Here is a 22,525-nt window from a genome sequence, read left to right on the forward strand (position 1 = left end):
CTGTTTAGTCTGTTCTGCCATGCATTGTAGAGACATACAGTCAAAATAATACCATAAATTAGCAATTAACAAGCCATCTAGAATCTTTAAAAATATGTGAAACAATTAGAACCAACTAGCTAAATATTTAGTATTTTAGAGCAGTGGTTCCCACCTTTCTAATGCTGTGACCCTTTAATATGGTTCCTCATGTTATGGTGACCCCCAACCATAAAATTATTTTTGTTGCTACTTCATAACTTTAATTTTGCTACTGTTATGAATCATATTTTCATTGTTACAAATTGAACATAAGTAAAGCATAGTGATTAATCACAAAAACAGCCTCAGAGGATGGCAATGGCCAGCCCCCTCTGAAGAAATCTTTCCAGAAAGCCCCAGGTAGTGGTTTAAAGTGAAATGGAACTCTTTGGCTGTGTTGTCTCTCTTCCTTTTTGCAGAGCTCTATGTTCCTGAGAGAGGAAGGAAATGGGATGCTGTGGGCAGTTGCTAAGTACCTGAGGGGCCTGGAGGTGGCTGCTGCTTTAATGAGCTTAGCTTGGAGGCCCTTTGTTTGGGAAGTGGCGCTTGGAGGGGGGTCCCTAGGGCCCCTGTGAAACTGTAATTCGACCCCCAAAGGGGTCCCAACCCCCAGGTTGGGAACCACTGTTTTAGAGGTACTTAATGGCCAATGCTTCCCAAAATTTGAAGCCAGTTCTGTATAACCCAGAAATAGATGCCAAGATGGAGGCTGTTGTTGAGAGGTAGACATGGTTCTCCATCATGGCTTCTGTGCTTTACACAAAGAAGTTTGTGCCTGTACAGATAATCCCTAAGGAATATTCTGGACTGAGTCGCTTGGCGAGAATACCCTGCCCCCTTTTGTTACTGCACATGTCCCAGCCCCCGCCACATTACCATCCCCTTCTCTTTGTCTGCTGATAGAGTGATTTCTCTGTTCTCTTACAGAGCAGTACTTCATTCTTTTTCTTTTGGCTATTTTTCTTTTTTCATCTTTCCTCCATACTTATTTCGTCTACCACTAAAACAAATCTTCTTTTAACTCTGTGGTTAATTGTCCTTTCCACCCCTCACCCTTTTTTTCTTGGTTCATCTTGCTTTTCCTTAGTCTCTATGGCTTCAACCTCTCTTGGCTGCCATTCCAGTCTCTAGACCGAAGAAGCCTAAACCAAGTTCCATATTGACATCTTCTTTGGTGTTGAAGTCTGGTGCCCTGATGATGGAATTGACTTCAGTATCAAACAGTGCTCCAACCGAACCTTCTTTGATACTAGCTGTACCAAGTGGAGTTCCAGCTGAGGGCTCTGGTAAAACACAAGCGAAGTTTCATCAGAAGAAACTGGAATCTCCGGATAAACAGTCTAAAACCCAAGATGATTTAGAATGCCAATTATGAAGAAGAAGAAGAAGAAAAAGAAGGTTTGATCTTCTATTAGCCAAGCTGTAATGTCTCAGTGTTTTTGGTGCTGACAGCTTCAACCTCCCAGGTAGCTGTGCCACCTCCTCTGGATCCTCCTACTCTATTTAATATTGCATCTTCCCAACAACAACAACAATAATAATAATATAACCCGCCTCTCCTTGTGTTGGATCATGGCGGGTAACAGCATATAAAAAAGAAAAAAAAAACCACAATAAAATCAAAGGTACAGAAACGATAGATAAAAGTACACTAGACTCCAGATTCCCACTCCCTCCCCCCACTAAAATTGGATGCATAGTTGGATTTTTGGTTGGAGCATCACGTTCTGTCTGCTTTTTTCTATTTTAGCTACTTCTAGTAAGGACACAGCTAAGCCCTCATATGCATATAAATGAAGATTATTTTCTTTTGCAGTTTCTACATCAGAATCCACTTCTCCTGTATGTGTGTCTACAGTTCTTCTTTTTCTTCTTCATCTCAGAAAAGAGAGTCTTTCTTTTTATTTGCTGAAGGTTTGCTTAACAGGTCCACTGTGATTGTAGCTCACCATCTGTTGTCATTAGCAGCTTGGATTTGGTTTTCAGATGCTGTAGTCAAGAAGTTTCTAAAGGGCCTAGCTCAGCTTTACCCTCTAGTGGAACCTCCCACTCTGTCTTGTTCACTGTGCTTAGTTTGCTCTCAATTGACCCAACATCATTACATACCTGTGGCCTCTTTGGATGAGCATTTGCTTACCTTGAAAGTATCCTTCCCGGTGGCTATCACTTTGGCAAGGAGGGCATTGGAACTCACTGCCCTTCAGTGTGACAAATTGTTTCTGATTTTTTACCATGACAAGGTGGCCTTACAGCCAGAGAGCTCCTTTTTACCCAAAGTTTTGTCTCAATTTCATCTTAACCAGGATATTGTTTTACCCACAGCTGCGTATGTCATTGGAGAAATCTTAACATTGTTTGGGTGTTTGCTGTGTACTCAAACTGCATCCAGCACTTGGTTGCATTCTGTCTCTTTATAGAATGTTCATATGCTGTGGAGGTGCTTGGAGAGGTCTACTACAGACCCCCCAGTCAGATGGAGGAATTTGATGACGCCTTTTTAGAACAAATGACTACACACTCAGAAAGGAGAAATGTAGTAGTGATGGGTGACTTCAGCTATCCTGATATTTGCTGGAATTCAAACTCAGCCAAATCCTCAAGGTCTAGCAAATTCTTCACTTGCCTCGAAGACAATTTCATTGCCCAAAAGGTGGAAGAGGCAACAAGGGAGTCAGCTATTTTGGATCTGATCCTAACCAACAAGGATGACTTGGTTAATGGGGTGCAAGTGGTGGGATCATTAGGTGGAAGTGATCATGTTCTCCTGGAGTTTGTTATACAGTGGAAAGGAGAAATCAGGCATAGTCAAACACGCATTCTATACTTTAGGAGAGCGGATTTCAGTAAACTTAGAGATGTATTGAGGGTGATCCTGTGGTCAGAAATACTAAAAGAGAAGGGAGTTCAGGACAGATGGGAATTTCTGAAAAGGGAGATACTGAAGGCACAATTTCAAACAGTTCCATTGAGAAAGAAAAATGGGAGGTGTTTCAAGAAACCAGGAACTTTCAACTGAGCTAAGTTTTAAACAGAACATGTATAAGAAATGGAAAAATGGGGAAATCACCAAAGAAGAATTCAAACAAATAGCGAGCATGTGTAGAGGTAAAGTCAGAAAAGCTAAAGCGCATAATGAACTCAGGCTTACTAGAGAGGTTAAAAACAATAAAAAGGGCTTTTTTTGGATATGTCCGCAGCAAAAGGAAGAAAAAGGAAATGGTAGGGCCACTACGTGGAGAAGATGGCAAAATGCTAACAGAAGACAGAGAAAAGGCAGAATTACTCAACACCTTCTTCTTTGTGGTATCTGCAAATCACACAAATGGGTTTATTCTGCGCCTGCGCAGCAATCCTCGGAAACTTCTAGAATCTCTAGGCAGAAAGCAATGTATTTTTCTGCAACTGCCCACCCATATATAAGGCCCCTGGTGGCCCGCTCCTCTTCAGTTCCTTCATTCCGCCGCGCTAAGCAGCTCAAGGAACTTAGCTAGCGTTACTGCTTGCTCTTCATATTGGAATCTCGGCTTGACCTTCGGACCTTTAATTGACCATTCTTCGGACTCTCCTTTTCGGCTTGACTTCCTCTGATTTTACGGCTTGACATACGGACAGGTAACGGACTTGCTTACCGTGGCCTCGTTCAAGCAGTGCACTAAGTGCGGGGTGAAAATCCCCAGGGCCGATGGCCACGAGAGATGTGTCCTCTGCCTGGGGGAGTCTCACATCCCGGGCAACTGCCCTCACTGTAAGGCGATGTCTGCCCAGGCCCTCAAAAATAGGGACCGGACACTCAAGGCCGCGCTCTATGAAAAGGTCTTGAGCCAGCCTGGCGGCTCTGGAGCTTCTGGGGATACGGATGCCCCCAAAGCCCCCAACAGAAAAGGGGACAAACATGCGGACAAGAAGCGGACTCGCTCGTCATCGCCACCCGCTAAGAACCGTCGCAAGGGACCTCCGAGCACGGTCTCAGTGCCTCCGCCCGAGTCGAGGCCGGTACCGTCTACATCTCCAGTCACCGAGTCGGCGAAGACCCTGACTCCTGTACCGATTGCCTCCCGGATGGTGCCTCTCGAGCCCAGGGTCTTGCTCGCTAGCCATCTGTCTGCACCGGCGGACGCCCTACAGATTGTGGATGTGGACTCCGAGTCTGAAGGGGAGCTCCACGACTCTGATGCCCCCTTGTCTCCCCAGAGGATCAGAACCCGTTCTCCTTCCCCTGAGGCAAGGCCACAAGTCCCACCACGGGATAGAGAGCGTCCTCACTCACCCCCAAGGAAGGATCGAGCCGCACTGGGAGCAGAGGCGGACGCTGCCTTGAGATCAGGCCGTCCAAACTCCACTGAGCGCGACCAAGACTTGTTCGACGCCTTTCCGGACCTGGTGTTCGATCACCGCACGGGACAGTACCTGATCCCTGTGGAACCATCCCGCCTGCAACGCAACATCCATGCCCACCCACGGGACCATCACCAGACTGGTACTTTCCACGGGTTAGATGACTTGGGCATCACCGACCCTTCGCCTAGAAGGCGCAGTAGATCGCCCTCAAGGTCCAGGTCTAGGTCCCCTCGCTCCGCATCACCACCCTCTGATGAAGACGATGCTCCGTTTGTCCCGGAGGGACCAGCAGTCCCGTCGCTCACGGATGACGTTAGGTCCTTCGCTGTCAGGGTTATCCGGATGGCAGATGCCCTGAAACTAGAAGTGGCCCATCCAGAAGACGACGCCCTCGATCCCGTGGAAAGGAGGATCCACGGCTCCGCACCTGCTCCACCGGCCTTAGCATATCTGCCGTCACTGGAGAAGATTGCTAAGCGTTCATGGGACGCACCGGCCACCATCCCGTCCACGTCCCGTAGGATCGAGAACCTCTATCAGGTCACTCCTGCTCCATCTTGGCTCTCCAACCACCCTAAGCTGAACTCTGCTATAGTGGAAGGAGCCCAGTCCACCTTTGCTCCAAAGTCCTCTTCTTCTCCAATTGACAAGGACAGTAAGAAGCTGGACGGATTGGCCAAGAAGTTTTATGCCTCAGCGGCCCTGGACTTAAAGGTGGCCAACTACGCGGCCTGCATGGGAGCTTACGTGCAGTACCTCGTGGAAAAGATGGACCCTACCATCGCCGACCTGCCAGATGACAGAAGGCACATGATGTCTGCACTCAGGAATGAGATCCACCTGATAGCCGGACAGCAGATCATCTCCGCCAGACACTCGACTGACTGCGCGTCGAAGATCCACTCTGGTTCCATAGCTCTCCGACACTATGCATGGCTTCGATCTTCGGATCTCACTCTGCAAGCCAAGGCAGCGATAGAGGACATGCCCTTTGACAACTCGGGCTTGTTCCACCGGGACACAGATGAGAAGCTCAGCTTCCGTTATAGGATGAAGACCGCGGCCAGAAAGCACGGTATGTCATCCACTGCGTCCAAGTTCTCACGCCAGAGGTACCCTAGTCAGCGCCCTTGGCACCCAGGTGGCCAGTACCGCTTCCAGTCCCAAGACCGTCCCTATCACCAGGACTCTCAGCCTCAAGGCCGGTCCTCTCGGTCACCTGCCCCACCAGCTGACAAGCGCCAGTCTTCCCAACCCAGATACCAGCAGGGTTACAGGAAGAAAGATGGAAGAGGAAAGAAAAGATTCTGATGTGCCCCCGCGCACCTCGTCACCTCCAACAGATTGAGCCCCTTCTTTAACACCTGGGCCGCCATTACTATGGACTCTTGGGCACTTAACATCGTCAGCAGGGGCTATGCCCTAGAGTTCTCTGAGCTCCCACCAACTGGAGCTTTTATTTCAACTGTCCCCTCGGACACCCTTCTCGACGAAGTGCGCACTCTTCTAGACAAAGGCGCTATTGAACCCGTTCCCCCCTGTGAGTTCAAGCGCTACTTTTTTTTCCAGGTACTTCACTGTACCGAAGAAAGACTCTGGCTTCAGACCCATAATGGATCTTCGGGCCCTCAATGACTTTATTGTTTATAAGAAGTTCAGGATGGTAACCCTTGCTTCTATCTTACCACTCCTACAGGAGGGCTACTGGTTCGCGACGCTGGATCTGAAGGATGCCTATTTCCACATCGCGATCCTGGAGGACCACCGCAGGTTCCTTGCCTTCGCTGTCGGCCACCAGGCCTATCAGTACAAGGTCCTTCCCTTCGGCCTTTCAACAGCCCCAAGGGTTTTCACCAAGTGCATGGCACCTGTGGTGGCATACCTGCGTCAAAGGGGAATAACAGTCTTCCCATACCTAGACGACTGGCTCTTCACAGCATCCTCAAAGGACACTCTTCTCAAGCAACTGGAATTTGCCCTGTCCCTATTGCAAGAACTGGGACTACAGGTCAACCTCGACAAGTCCAACCTGGCTCCTACCAAGCGAATAGACTTTATAGGAACAATGCTGGACTCTGTTCAGATGAGGGCATACCTTCCAGAGACAAGGTTCCAAACCCTCTGTGCATCCCTGCAGCCCTGCCTTCGCCAAAGGCGCCTTCAGGCCCATGCAGTGCAGATTGCCATGGGACACCTGGCATCCACCACCTTCGTCACACCCTGGGCCAGACTGCGCCTCAGGCCCATTCAATCTTGGTTCCTCTCCGTGTTCGACCCCGTCCAAGACACGCCTACCAAGCTGCTCACCATCCCGAGAACGGTACAGAAGTCCTTACGATGGTGGCTCCAATCCGACAACGTCTGTGTCGGGATGCCGTTTTTACCCCCTCAGCCAGACCTCTCTCTGACCACGGATGCCTCCCTCCAAGGATGGGGCGCCCACACTCGGGACCTCACAATAAAGGACAAATGGTCACCAGCAGAAGCTACCTTTCACATCAACGTTCTGGAGATGCTTGCCGTCGAAAAAGCTCTCAGAGCCTTTCAGTCGGTCCTCGCAGGCAGAGTGGTGCTCCTTCTCACCGACAACACCACCGTCATGTACTACCTCAACAAACAGGGAGGTACAAAGTCGAGGATTCTGCTGTCAGTCACCATCCGCATCTGGGAATGGTGCATAAGTCACAAGATCCTGCTACAATGCATCCATCTGCCCGGCGACCAGAACGACCTTGCAGACCAACTCAGCAGGTCATCCTCCACTTGCCACGAGTGGAGGCTACATCCAGAGGTTGCGACCCAACTCTTCAACCATTGGGGAACCCCCCTCCTTGACCTGTTTGTCTCCCGGCTAAACACCCACACCACGAGATTTTGCTCACGGTACAGAGACCCAAGATCGGAAGGGGACGCCTTCCAGCTCAAATGGACTCAAGGCCTCCTGTACGTCTTTCCTCCGTTTCCTCTGATCACATGGGTCCTCTCAAAGATGTCGGCCGACCACTCGGACGCAATCCTGATAACTCCGTGGTGGCCCAGACAGCCTTGGTTTGCTCCGCTTCTACAACGAGCACAGCACCATCTCCGCCTGGAATACCGGCCCGACCTGCTCTCGCTCCACGGCGGGCAAGTCCACCATCCCGAGATGCAATCTCTCCCATTGGTAGCATGGAGGATTCGATCCTGAGGACACTTCCATCCGGTGTACAGAACATCATCAAGGCAGCACAGCGACCGTCCACACAGAGGTCCTATGCCTACAAATGGGATAGGTTCCTAACCTTTTTACAAACAAAGGACCACCATCCTGTGTCTCCATCCCTGTAGTCCTGGACTTCCTCATGACTTTAGCAGGTGCAGGTGTCTCCTTGAGTTCTATCAAGTGCTACCGGTCTGCTATTTCATCTCATTACCTGTTTCAGGACAAACCTTCTCTCTTTGGGGACCCTTTCATAAAGAGGTTCCTTAAGGGTTTCAATAATTTACACCCACCGATTCTAGACCCTACGCCACAGTGGAGTCTAGACACCGTCCTGGCACACTTGGTTTCCAAGCCCTTCGAGCCCTTAGCTACCACGGACCTAAGACTCCTGACTTGGAAAACGGCTTTCCTGATAGCCATCACGTCAGCCCGCCGAGCTGGTGAATTGTGTGCCTTGAGGATGGACCATCCCTTCCTCCGTTTCCACAAGGACAAGGTGGTGCTCCGTACAGACATCACTTTTTTGCCAAAGGTGGTGTCTGCCTTTCACATCAACCAGGACATTGTTTCGCCGACTCTGGCTCCTAATCCGACCACAGACTCTGAGCGTCAGCTTCATGCCCTGGATGTCCGCAGGGCACTGGCGTTTTATCTGAACAGGACATCTGCTTCCAGGCGTTCGGAGAGACTTTTTGTGTGCTACTCCGAAGCCAAGAAGGGGCTGCCGGTGTCACCGCAGAGGTTCTCCAAGTGGGTGGCCAGCACCATCCACCTCTGCTATGAACTGGCTGGAAAGCCTCTACCAGGTCGGGTTAGAGCCCATGCAACTAGGGCGGTAGCTGCATCCTCAGCCTTTTTGGCGGGGATACCCCTTGAGGATGTGTGTAAGGCAGCTGTCTGGTCCCAGCCATTGACATTCATTAGACACTACAGGCTGGATGCAAGGGCCAGGCACGATGCAGCCTTTGGGAGGGCTGTGTTACTCTCTGCCATACAATAGACCTGTTGCACTGTTAATAAATAACACTGTTGTTTGGTTTACATACTTTATTGATTATGTGTTTTATTGGTTATTGACACTCCCTCCTCCACTGACTATAGCTCGCTAGTCTAAACCCATTTGTGTGATTCGCAGAGACCACGAAGAAGAAGAACAGGTTGCTCACCTGTAACTGTGTTTCTTCGAGTGGTCATCTGCGAATTCACACAAACCCGCCCATCCATCCCCTCAGTGTCTGCTCATTTGACAACGCTTGTTGCCGCGCTGATTAGCGTCTCATTCGGAACTGAAGAGGAGCGGGCCACCAGGGGCCTTATATATGGGTGGGCGGAGCTACCGCCAAAAAGTTGCAGAAAGATACATTGCTTTCTGCCTAGAGATTCTAGAAGTTTCCGAGGATTGCTGCGCAGGCGCAGAATAAACCCATTTGTGTGAATTCGCAGATGACCACTCGAAGAAACACATTTACAGGTGAGCAACCTGTTCTTTGCCTCAGTCTTCTCAGAAAAGGAAAAGGGTGCTCAACCTGAGGAAAATGGAACAGAAGACAGAATAGGGGAATTTCAGCACAGAATAAGTAAAGAGATAGTTCAGGAATACCTTGTTAATCTAAATGAATTTAAGTCTCTAGGACTAGATGAACTACATCCAAGGGTATTAAAAGAACTGGCGAATGTAATATCAGAGCCATTGGCAATAATCTTTGAGAACGCCTGGAGAACAGAAGTCCCAGCAGACTGGAGGAGGGCAAACGTTATCCCCATCTTCAAAAAGGGAAAAAAAGAGGATCCCAACAATTATCGTCCAGTTAGTCTGATATCAATACCAGGAAATATTCTAGAGCAGATAATTAAACAAAGAGTCTGTGAACATCTAGAAGGCAATGCCATAATCACAAAGAGTCAACATGGGTTTCAGAGAAACAAGTCATGCCAGACAAATCTGATCTCTTTCTTTGATAAAATTACCAGCTTAATAGATGAAGGGAATGCTGTGGATATAGTATAGCTTGATTTCAGTAAGGCCTTTGACAAAGTTCCCCATGACATTCTTGCAAACAAGCTAGTAGAATGTGGGCTAGACAAGGTAACTGTTACATGGATTTGTAATTGGTTGATCCTGGACAGAAGTGACCAGTGGGGTCCCACAGGGCTCTGTCCTGGGGCCAATGCTATTCAACATCTTTACCAATGACTTGGAGGACAAAATTGGGGGCATACTTATCAAATTTGCAGATGGCACCAAATTAGGAGGAATAGCTAATACTCCAGAGGCCAGGATCAAAATTCAAAATGACCTGAATAACTAGAAAGCTGGGCCAAAGCTAACAAAATGAAATTCAACAAGTTGGTTTGAGGATCCGATTTCCCAGTGTATCCAATTGGAAGCAACCACTCCTGTGGCTTTACCAGTGCTTCTGTATCTTGGTCAGATCATTCAGTCTTGGTTGACTGAAGGGAATCCCCTTCCAAGTTCTAAACTCTACAGGGCAGATGATTCAGCCATTTCTCTTCTAGGACAACATCTGAAACGTAATTCCACCATTGTTGATGCTGCCCAGTCTAGGCTTTCTCCATTCCTACCTGTGGATGGGGTGACAAGAAGCTCGATGCCATGAGAGGACCTTCTACTCTTCACCCACTCTCATATTTATATCTTGAAGAACTATAGCAAAGGGCAGGCAGAGACAAGCAGACATTTTCTATCCTATTCTATTGCCGTACTATTTTCTATGGATGTCTCATACTGTTTTCTCTTACTGGTTTACCATTTTCCCCAGTATGCCATATCATATTTGGTACCAGCCTATGACTTTTATTTCACATTATAGAGTGGACCTGAGGTCTTGAGCTGATACTGTATTTAGGAAGGCTGTACTTCGTTCACCAAAGAATTTTTAAAAAAAAATCAGAATCTTTGGGACCATTTCTAGTTCTTTCATCGTTGCCTTTCCCCTTCTTAGTCTTCTTCTGATTTCCTGTTTGCACTCCCTGTTCTGATCTATGTGTGATCTAAGGTATAGGAACTCTTTTGCTATTTGCTATGTACTCATTGTCTAGACTGAACTTGTTAAGATCCTCTGCGGTCATTAGTTTTCTTTTTTTTTTATGTTCAACAGTAATCCTGCCTTCACTTTCTTCCTTGACCTTCCTCAATTCCTTTAGGTCTGCAATGTTTTCTGCTGATAGTGTGGTGTCCTCTGCATATCTTAGATTGTTGATGTTCCTTCCTCCTATTTTCACTCCTCCCTCTTCTGTGTTCAAAGCCTGCTTTTCGTATAATATGTTCTTCATGTAAGCTGAAAAGATAGGGTGAAAAGATGCAACCTTATCTGACCCCTTTGCCAATAGAGAACCATTCTGTTTCTCCGTGTTCTATTCTAACCATAGCCTCTTGTCCTGAGTACAGATTCCTCATCAGGATCATTAGATGTGTTGGCGCTTCCATGTCTTTAAGGGCATTCTATAGCCTTTCATGATCTATGCATGCAAAGGCTTTGCTATAGTCTATAAAGCACATGCTGAATCTCTTTTGGAATTCTTTGGTGTGCTCCATTAGCCCTCATATGTTAAATGCTTCTTCCTCTCCTGAACACCTCTTGGACCTCTGGGATTTCTCTCTCCATGTATGGTTGGAGACTATGTTGCAGAATTTTGAGCACAATTTTGCTTGTGTGGGAGATTAGCACTATGTTCCAATAATAATAATAATAATAATAATGATAATAATAATAAGTTTTATTTATATACCGCCCAATCACTGGGAATCCGAGCGGTTTACAACAGAGGGGATAATAGACAGTTCCCTGCCCTCAGGCTTACAATCTAAAAGACACGACACAAAAGGAGAAGGGAATGGTGAGGGGGGAGGGAATCAGGTCCAGTATTCTTCTCTCCCTCTGAGGCCTGGACCAAAGCAGATGGACCCGAGGGAGGGCTCTTCTTCTTCAGGCTAGCCCTTATTGAACCGGGCCCACCTATCTCTCTCCCTACAGGCCGAAAAGAGGACATTAAGGAGGGAGGGGCCTCCTTCTTCAGGCTAGCCCCTGATGGAACTGGGCCAGCCTTCTCTCTCCCTCAGAGGCCGAAAGATGACAGTTAGGGAGGGAGGAGCCTCCTTCTTCAGGCTAGCCCCAGATGGTACTGGGCCAGCCTTCTCTCTCCCTCAGAGGCTGAAAGATGACAGTTAGGGAGGGAGGAGCCTCTTTCTTCAACTTTCAACTCTTTCTTTCAACAACTTTCTATAGTTGTTGCAGTCTTTGGTGTCTCCTTTCTTGTTGATGGGGATGTAAATTGATCTTTTCCAATAGGTTGGCCACTCTTGTTTTTCATATCTGTTGACATATGTTGGTTAACATTGGAGTTGATTCCATCAGTGTGAATTGTAATAGTTCGATTGGAATGTCATTATTTCCCCCCATTTCTCTTATTGCAGCTTCTACCATGTTTTTTAGAATTTGGGGTTCATCTTCATATGGCTATTCGTTCCATGTGTCTTTCATTTTTTCATCTCTTTTGTATAACTTTTCTGTGTATTGCCTCCAGCTTTTTTTATTCTCTCTTGGTCTTGAATTATGTTATTTATATCATCATAGAGCATCCTGTACTTGGTTTGAATGTCCCTTTAATTTCACGAATCTTGTGGAAAAGGTCTCTTGTTCTTCCTTTTTTACTATTGTCTTCTATTTCTTTACATTGGTTATTGTAGTAATTGTCTTTGTCTTTTCACACTAATCTTTGTATTGTTGCATTCATAATTTTGAATTTGTTCCTGTTTCCATTTTGTTTTGCTTCTCTTCTTTCTTTTACTGCTTGAAGCATTTTATCTGTCATCCATTGTCTCTTCTTTTTCTTTTTGATTACTATAAGTGTCTGTCTGCATTCATCCTTTATTGCATCCCTGACTTCTGTCCATAGTTCCTCTGGTTCTTGGTAGATTATGCTTAATAATGCAAATCTGTTTCTTATATTGTCTGTGAATTCTGTTGAGATGTTGTTCAGATAATATTTTGGTATGATGACTGGTTTTCATTTTTTCTTCAGTTTTACCCTGTGTTTTGATATACCATATATACTCAACTATAAGTCAACCTCATGTACAAGTGGAGGGCAGGTTTTGGGTCCAAAAGTATGGATTTTTATATGATCCATGGATAAGTCGAGGGTAAAACATAGAGACATGTAAAAAATATCTAAAGGATGAAGCATAGCAAAAGAATGATAAAGAACTTACAAAATTCTAGCAGACATTAACTGTTTGTACTCACACTAAAGGCTAGATGGATGAGAGAATAGGAGGGGGTCAGTGCTTCCAGGACAGATTACACTCTTCCTTTTCACCAGGGGTTTGTTCCCCATTTTTCATAACAGTTAAAGTACAGGACTTACATTGACCTGTGGATAAGTCGATCCAGGTTTTTGGGGTCAATTTTTTGACTAAAATTTCTAGACTTATACATGGATATATACAGTAAGTAGTTCATTGTACCGCAGTCAACACATGGTCTAGTTTTGGCCACCAGGATGGAGCATCTCCATCTTTTGCTTCCAATCATGTAATCTATTTGGTTTGTATCTTGGCCATATGTGTGTCTCTGCATAGGGGGTTTTAAAGGTTAGCTGTGCCAGTGTGAAAACAATCTTCCCTGATGTCATGACTGACTTCCCTCAACTAAAAAGTGTTTTTATGCTTGGATTGCGGCGATTGAAGAAATTACTCCAGGAGAAGGGCTTTTACTAGTGGGCTCTGCCGGCAGTTTGGGAGTGCTCCTTGACTCGTCGCTCCAGCTGACAGCTCCGGTGGATATGACAGTCAAGAGCACTTGATATCAGCTTTGGCTGATAAGCCAACTGCACTCCTTCCAGGAGCCAAGGGACCTTGAAACAGTAGTTCATGCACTGGTAACCTCTCAATTGGACTTCTGTAACACTCTCTACTTGGGGCTAGCCTCGTGCCAAGTTTGGAAACCTCAGTTGGTACAAAACATGGCAGCCAAACTGATTATGGGTACTTCTAGAAATGATCATATAACACCGGTCTTGAAGTCCCTTCACTGGCTGCCAATTAGTTTCCGGGCAAGGTACAAGGTGTTGGTGATTACATATAAAGCCCTACATGGCTTGGGTCCAGAATTCTTGAGGGAACGCCTTCTTCTGTATTGTCTGTCCCGCACATTAAGGTCCTCTGGGAAGAATTTATTACAGCCAAAAAATCTAGGCTAACATCCGTTTCCCAGCAGGCTTTCTCTACTGCTGCTCCAAAATTATGGAACGACCTCCCGGAGGAGATCTGACACATTTTCACTATGACAGCTTTTAAGAAAGCACTCAAGATGGATCTCTTTCGGCAGGCCTTTCCAGCTTAGTTACCCCTCAGTTACCCCAGATATAGAGCTATAGATATAGAAATATAGATGTAGATCTGGATACAAACTTGACATGAACATGATCACGATTATGAAAAATGCCTCCTTGTCTGCTTATTTTCCTCCAAATTCTAGTTGAATGTTTTTAATGTTTTTACTGTTTTAATGCTTTTATGTTTAATCCTGTTTTAGCATTGGGAATTGGAGATGGGTATAGGGATTGATATCTTCTTGGATTTTATTGTAACTTTGATGTATTTTACTGTTGTAACCTGCCCGGATTCTCTGTGATAAGGCGGGCTAGAATATTATTATAGTGGATGGGTGATAGTTCTGCATCCATCAGTGTTTCTTACTCTTTCTGTATATCTTCTCTGGCCCTCCTCACCTCTGCTCTTCTGTTTGGTCCTTTTGATCCCTTTCTGTGTTTTCTCCAAAGAAGGCAAGGCTGCATTGGAGAAATAGTGGATGGAGACCTTTTGTCAGTTTAGTTTTAGCTTCTGCTTCAGGCATGGGTTACAATAGTGTGCTCTGCTCATCAGCAAGGCAGGATAGCAGCATGGTACTAGAACTTATCCCTTTGCCTTGTGATTTTTTATCATAGCTTATTTGCTGTGTATTGAATTGCTTTCCGCACTTCTCCATAGGTGTTTCTTGCATGGATTTTAATTTTTTACCCTTCTTGTCATTACCAGCTCAGAGAAGAGATTTCAACCGGGAACAGAGGTATTACAAGGTAACACCAAGTGTTTATGGATAATGTTAACTACTTAGAAATTAGCATTGAAATATGAACCTCTGATAGTGTGGTTGTGAGAGAGAGAGAGTCCGTGTGTGTGAGGGAGGAGGGCAGGGGGAGATGTGGGGAGAGAGAACTCTTGTCTGTATGACCAAGATTTGCATTTTGGGATGGCACATTGAGCCTGCTGTGTAGCTCTTGTATGTCTCTTTAAGTATCCCTAGCTAGCTAGCTGACCTGCCATGACTGCCTACCCTCCTTGTAAACACCCCTGTACATGTGCAGAAGGCATTTAAGATGTTCATACATACACGTTTTCCTACCCTATGGTTGACAGATGAAGGAATGATACAAAGTGCCACCCTCCTTTCCAGACAAATGATAGGAGAGCAACAACAACAACAGGCTGGGAACTCCAGTAAACATTTTAGAGACCATTTGACCATTTCAAACTTGATAATTACCCCTCCCCCCACAAATTTGAATACAATTTGGCCACATGCCAGGGTGGATCAAAACATTAGCATTGGGAACCCAGTAAATAGGCTTTAGTGGGACTGACTGTACTGAAGAAATAGATCTTCTTGGTCCCTTGGCTAGGAGAATGAGGAAGCACCCAGATAAGTGCAGGATGGAAGTATCATTTAAAAAATATAGCTTGATGGTAATGCTAGCATCTTCACTTGAAGGTTCTTGAATGGTGGATTAAGAAACAACCAAGGTTCAAGAGCTTTGTGAGCTGCTGTCAGTATAGATGATAGTGTACCAGTGACCTGACCCCGATTAAGACAGCTTCTTTTGTGGCCTTGTTGTTGGAGCATGTGTCCTTCCTGCCATTCTCAGTGGAGTCATCTGGTCTCGCTGACTGGCTAGGTGTGCAGCTATGAGGTGAGGGGTTCATGGTGTTGCTTTCCCTGGATCCCTCCTCATCCCACCCCTCTGCCCTTGCAGCAAATTGGCTGTGGTGTGTGCCAGGCCTGCCAGATGTCTCAGGACTGCGGCATCTGCAGTGTGTGTGTCCTGCGAGCCAGAGATCCAGAGGTTTGTACTGGCGTCAAATGCCTGCTGCGTCGATGCTTGAGGATTGTCAAAAAGGTACCACCAGCTGCTTATCCTTGCTTTATCCCTCCCTTGGGTCCCTTTCTAGTACCTCACCTGTCCCTTGATTCCTGCCTCTCCTTTATGATAACACTTTCAAGTTTTAACCACCTGTCTTGCTCTCTTACACTCTCCTTGTCACCCCTCACCATTTGCAGGGTCTTGAATGTGGTATGTGTCAGGCTTGCAAGATAATGGAAGACTGTGGTAGCTGCGTTATCTGTTTGCGGAGACATAAACCAGGCATGAAGCGCCAATGGAAATGCGTCAAGCGCCGCTGCCTTAAACGCAAGGTGTGTGTGTGTTTGTGTATGCTTGGTCCAACCTGGATTTGTACTTGCACAGGAAGAGAGCTTAAAACAGGATGAGTATGAAAGGAAGAAGATACAGAGGGTACAGAGTTTCAGGGAGATCTTTAAGGCATGGCCAGGGATGTGTCTACAGGGAAAACAATGGCTGTGATTGAGCACAAAGGATGTGGAGCATAGTACTCTGTCTGTCCATGTGTACTGTCCACCTGTTGCGTGGATGGTATTTCCAAGCTAATGTATATCTTTTATTTTTGGGGATGGGGAATGAGGAACTGTCTTGTAGCCCTTTGGCCCCAGCCCAAACCTCCTTATCCACAAGTGTCAGGCTTAGGAAGGGGCCATAGCTGCTGCTTACTGACAGGGAGGGGAGGGAGCAAGGAGACAAGTCAGAACACGAAGAATAGGCTGGTCTAGGCTGAGGGGGATGAAAATGAGAGTGTGGTCATAGATGGAATGCAGCCTCCTATCTCTTCCCCTCAGAATTACATTGTCTGAACTGCCTCTCCACTTCCTTCCCCACTGGTAAGCAACAGCAGGCCCCTCCCTGGTCTTGACAACTGTGAGTAGTGGGGGAGGTTTTTTTTAAAAGTTAGCAGGCAAAATATCAGTGACCATAACATACATGATATTTAATCAGACCTAAATAACACACTGGACTGTAAATTCCAGTAAGCAAACATTGATTTTGTCATTTAATGTAAAGGGTAGCATGGATTTCGGTATCCATGGAGGGTCCTGGAATCAAACTCCAGCAGATACCAGGGGCCCACTGTACTTTTGGTTGAGGTAATATGGCAGCCAATTGTCTGTCTTAGCATTTGGTCTCCAGGTGTAGAGAAATGTATATTCCAACCCGGCATCTGTTCAATTCTTGATCAAGAGGAGCACATGCTTAAGGGCCGGTGATTATCTGTCCTCCATATGGTTATTAAATAATCAATCCAAAACCACTTATAAAAACAAAATAATCACATTCTGCATGTGAGATATAACAAACTATCTTTTAATCTTATAGGTGTTGAATGAATAAAGAAATCACCATTCTGTAGGGTCTTACAATATGACATTTGAAAAGCTTTAAAGTTTTTATTGGAAGAGAGATTCTCTCATTTTTGCTACTGTTTTTGCCAGTATTGTTATATCTAGTGAAATGGAGTGATCAATCAGGCATGTACCTCCAGAGATGAGGGGAATCATAGATCTATATTGGCAGCTTTTTCTTTTTACCTTTAGTAATTCTTTTCTACATACTTGTCTGTTGCAGGAGAAACTTTGACCTCTTTGGGCATACTGTTGTTTGTTGTTTTGACTTTGACTTATGGTGAACCTATGAACAAGAGACCTCCAAGACACCTTGCCATCAACAGCCTTGCTTAGGTCCTGCAAACTCAGGGCTGTGGCTTCCTTTGTTGAGTCTATCCACCTGTAATGTGGACTTGCTGTCTTCCTACTGTCTCCAAATTTACGAAGCATTGCCATCTTTTCTACTGAGTCATACCATCTCATCATATGACCAAAGTACAATGGTCTCAGTTTGGACATTTTGCCTTCTAGGGACATTTAAGACTTGATTTGCTCTTGGACCCATTTGTCTTTTTGGCAGTTCATGGTGTCAATAGAATTCTCCTCCAGCACCATATTTCAGAGTTGAGCCTCTTCTTGTCTGCTTTCCTCACTGTCAAGCTACCACTTTCATATACAGAAACTGGAAATACACATAGCATGGAATATTCTGACTGATACTCAATGATACATATTTGCACTTGAAGATCTTATCAAGTTCCTTCATAATTACCCTTCCAAGTCTTAGTCTTCTTTTGATTTCTTAATTATTACTGAGCCAAGGTAGAGAAAGTCTGACTATTTAACATGAGTGAATTTAGAATGTGTCCTAATACCTTCAAGCCCCTTTCTGCAGCTATGCATGGCTGGAGAAAATCACTTGTGTTCAAGCTGTCTTTTGGGACAGCTGGGCTGCTATTATGCTTTACTGAATAATCACTAATATGCTTGTATGGAAGGATTTTGTCAGTGTGAGCATGTGTGCTTGCTTGTTTATATTCCTTCAAGGAATATTTTCTTCTCTTTGTCTCTTCATTTCTGTTTTCTATAGTTCTCCACACCAGCAATTAATACTCCAGATGTTTTCTTGATATATACATCTATATCAGACTAATCGCTTAAATCCAGCTAGAGTAGACCAATTAAATCAATGGTAATATATACAAGTGCTAACTCCATTTTTGAAATGTAAGCCTTTGGTAGACTCAGAAAAGCTTTATTCAGCAAACCATTGATCACAGTGCATAATTGTTGTCAGGACTGAAAGGATTTTTCCAGTTACATCGTATACTTAAGAGTCCAGACATCTGACCTGTTACAAAAAGCCTCCCCCATTTGTCAGCAACTCAAAATATTCCCAGGCCTAACCCCTCCTTCTTCCCCTCTCTACTGAGCTTCAGCTTTATACAAAAACAATCTCTGTAACTTTCAGCTCATAATTCCTCCCCCAGACTTCTGCTGATTATCCTCAGCTGTGGATAATAACACATTTTTTACTTCTCAGAATCATGAGTTGGATAACACACCCTGTCTTCCTCCACTACTAAACATATGCTTAACCTTGGCAGCTTATTCATGACAGTAAGTTCTGTTGATTCAATGGGCTTGCTGTAATTGGGACTAACAATTGAGTTTAGGCTAGTATGAATTTGAATTAGCAGTTTGTACTCCAAAGGGACATGAATCACTTTAATGTTTACTAGACTTCATCATATATCCCATTCTCAGGTAAATAAAGAAACTTGCTAGATAGATGATTTCAGAAAAAATCTTATGCTATCATGACATTAGAGTCTTGCAAATGAAGGGAACTATTATACCTGAATAATTTATACTTAACTCACATATCCTGCTGTTGTTATACTGGATTGCCTCTCTATTTCCTATTCATTGTATTTTGACTCTTCTTCAGAAAAGTACAGTAGTGCATTGTAGTACAGCAGCACAGGCCTCCTCCCCTGCATCCTTTCCCATCTCCTTTGTAACCATCCTGTACTCAGTTCCTCAGTGTAATCCAATCCAAATGGCTCTCCTATATACTAGTATACAAACATTGTATACTATCATTGAGACAGAGTTCAAGAGTGGAGAGTGTGCACCAGCAAAAACGAAACAACTTGCAAATATTTTGCAGTGGGCCTCTGGTATCCACTGGGATTTGGTTCCAAGACTCCCCTGTGGATACAAAAATCCATGGAAACTCAAATCCTGTGATGTACAACGATATAGTAAAATGGTGTCCCTTGTATAAAAGGGCAAAATCAAGAACTCTGTGTGAGAGGAGGAATGAGTCAGTTGGGAGAGTCAACTGGGGAGTGAATGTGTCCTTGTTGACTGAATTGATTGAAGGGCAAGGTCTGACATAACTCAGGCTGAGTATCATTATATGGTTACTAAGAAGTATTGGTACTTGCTAAAGCATTTACTGTTCTACAGGATTTAATGAACTGCATTAATTCACTTGTTAATTTGTTAACTATGACTCAGACTGGCTTCCTTCACCCCGAATGAGGGGTGATCATACTGATCAAATAGAAGAAACCACTTTTACCCAAACCTGTCCACCATAAAATAACCTGGGGGCCCAAATCTCAAAAAGGGATTTAAAAGGAGGACTACAGGGCAAGGTGAGAGTGGCAGACATCCAAGGCCAAGAACTGTGGGGCCAGCCTGGCTGAGCCAACATCACACAACCTTTAGCTCAAGTCAGAGAAATAATTTTCCTGGTGTGCTTTTCCTATGCTGCTCACCTTCCTGGTGGGTGGTATTTCTAATGACCCTTTGGTACTCTCTTGTTCTGGCACTAAATGGATTGTGTTCTTTGCAGAAAAAAATCCTCCCAAAGAAGGATGGCTACAACTCCAAGAAGCTTACAGTGGTAAGTGGCTCTTATATGACCTCCACCCGCTTTGGCCTCTCCCAGTGATTTCCCCCTAACCAGTTTGGAATCTCTCAGCTAACTCACTTCCATTCCAGTGTTGTGTAGTAGTTCTGCTCCTGTTTCCCTTTCCTTCTTCCCCAGCTCTAGATGGGGGCATCTGTATTCCTGAATGATTCTTTCTCTCTTGTGTTCCCGATTGTTATTGTTATCATTTATTTATATAGCATCATTAATGTACATGGTGCCTTACAAGTAAAAGAACAACAAAACAGTTCCTTGCCTTAAGGCTAACAATGGCATAACACAAAATGTTTAGCCGCAAGACTCCTACAGCCTGGCATGTAGGGAAAGTATGAAGTAGGGCGCTCCCTTCTTCGCAGCAGCATGCTAGCCTCTTGGTTCCTCCTGTGATGATACTCATGCGGGATGATGTGTGACCAGCAGTGGGTTGAGCTGGAGGTCTTGTGCACACTTTGCCCCACATCCATGTGTGTTCCTTTAGTGTCTGTTTTCAGTGTGCAATTCCATCCTTCATCTGTGCACAAGGAAGCAATCTTCCTAATGGCCTTTTGTGGCTCTTTCCCGGTTGGCACCAGGAAGCAGCCTCTGCCAAGGATGCTCCTACACCTGTACGGCGCCGGCAAAAGAAGGCCACACCAGCAAAAGTGAGTGGCTCCAATTCTGCATGCCATTCAACATGAGGGCAAACATCTGTACATGCACACCAACTACTGGGACTTGAGCCCTCCTCTTCACACTCCTCTGGCCAAATATCATGGGCAGAGAGGGAGAATGAGAATAGGCATTCTGATGCTCAGTTTGGTAAATTGGAGGAAAGTTGAGATTTGGAATCAGGACTGTGGACAATGAGAATTTGTATGATATTTGGACCAGGAAGTCCTGGGTCTGAGAATGGTGCCTGGCTATTAAGCTGACCTTAGATAAGTCTGCAAGGTCAATGGGATAATGAGTTCACTTGCTGAGCTGCCAGGAGATTTGTGACATATAAATCTGAGAAATACCCAAAGAAAATAACCTTTTGGGATTATATTCCTGATGTCAGAGATATTATTCTCTCTCTGTCTTGTGTACTTTTATTTGTTTATCTGGTTTTGACCTTGTCTTCTTTTCCATCTTTGCTTGCCAGGATGGACTTCCCACCAAGGCCCAGCGTGGTCCAAGGCAACGCCGCAAGAAGCTATCAGAAACAGACCCACTTGCAGTGGCCACCGTGAGTGAAGTATGTAGAATAAAGGAGGGTGGAACCTTTGAATTACTTTTCTGAGGCGCGTTCCAGACACGCACAAAGTACGTACTAGGTACGTATTAGGGTTAGGAAAGGGCGTCCCTTCTGGACGCCCTAACCCTAGTACCTACCTAGTACGTACAAAATGGCGTCACCCATTCTACATGGGCACCACCATTGAGATGTTACGACCGTGCTGCCTCCAAACTGAGCGGTGCGGATGTGACATGCTGGTGCCGTGCGAGGGCGCCTGTGGTGCCCTTTTTGCGGTGCCGGAAAGAGCTCCGAAATGGAGCTCCTTCCAGCTTTGCGTTGCTGGGCGCAGCCTTTAGACAGCTGTGCCAGCAACGCAAAACAGAAAGGGGCTGAGTGGCCCCTTTCTCTTTGTCCCCGCCGCCGTCGGGTGTCCTTGGGGCTTGAAGCCCCAAGGACACCCCTTTTCAGGCCCCTGGGAAGCGGCCTTTTGCTGCTTCCCCGCGGCCTGGAAAGCGGCGGATTGGGGCCTCAGAGGCTGCCGCTGTGGCAGCTGAGGCCCAGATCCGGCGGGGAAAGGGGCAGGTACAGGCCGCCCCAAAGGGGCGGTCTGTAAACCGCCTGAGTTACAGCAAAGGGAATGATTACACAAGCCATCCGCCTAGGCTTGTCTGGGCTCCTGTTCGTCGCTTGCTTGGGGTCCTAACTGTGATGATGAAATTTTCTGCTGATGGCTGATCACTGCTGTTGCACTGAGATTGGTGATAAGACACTGACAAGAATGCCCATTAGGATGATTCTATTCACCCTCTAAAGTTTGTGCTGTGGCTTGCTCTAAGTGAATCTTGGTGAATGAACAAGAGTAGGGGTGGGCAACTTGTGGCTCCCTAGGAATTGCAGAATTGCAACTCCACTGCCACTTGCTGTGGGTTTGCTGGCTAGAAATGATGGGAGTTGTAGGTCCAACAACATCTGAAAGTTCACTGGTTACCCACCCTAAATTAGAGAAAAGACAGCCAGTTTTCTGTGGCAAGTGTGCTACAAGTCAAATTCAGATTACATGATGAGAGTCTGTTATATGTTATAGTAAATATATCTTTCCTTTTCTTGTCTCTGGGGTGGTTTTACTGTGGTTGGCTGAGCAGCATAGTGTTTGAAAGGCAAAGGGGAGATTATTTCTTGTAAAAAAAAAACCAAACAGAATGTTTGGAGAGGGAATTTGAATAAAGACATAATTAATTTTTTCGTTGAAAAATCTTGGCATTCTTCATGTAATACAGTGTTTTGGC

At 45.5% G+C, this 22,525-nt stretch overlaps 1 protein-coding gene across 1 annotated transcript in view; it reads left to right on the top strand.

Moving 5' to 3' along the window:
* Positions 1-22,525, top strand: part of MBD1 (methyl-CpG binding domain protein 1) — an 82,939-nt gene that overhangs the window by 15,153 nt on the left and 45,261 nt on the right. Inside the window, exons 4-9 of the mRNA XM_042447625.1 lie at positions 14,622-14,662; positions 15,617-15,760; positions 15,922-16,056; positions 19,964-20,014; positions 20,614-20,682; positions 21,165-21,257. Coding sequence (XP_042303559.1) covers positions 14,622-14,662; positions 15,617-15,760; positions 15,922-16,056; positions 19,964-20,014; positions 20,614-20,682; positions 21,165-21,257 — 533 coding nt within the window. The remainder of the gene's footprint in view (positions 1-14,621; positions 14,663-15,616; positions 15,761-15,921; positions 16,057-19,963; positions 20,015-20,613; positions 20,683-21,164; positions 21,258-22,525) is intronic.

This window comes from Sceloporus undulatus, chromosome 2, assembly GCF_019175285.1.
Source record: "Sceloporus undulatus isolate JIND9_A2432 ecotype Alabama chromosome 2, SceUnd_v1.1, whole genome shotgun sequence".
NCBI classification, from domain to species: domain Eukaryota; kingdom Metazoa; phylum Chordata; class Lepidosauria; order Squamata; family Phrynosomatidae; genus Sceloporus; species Sceloporus undulatus.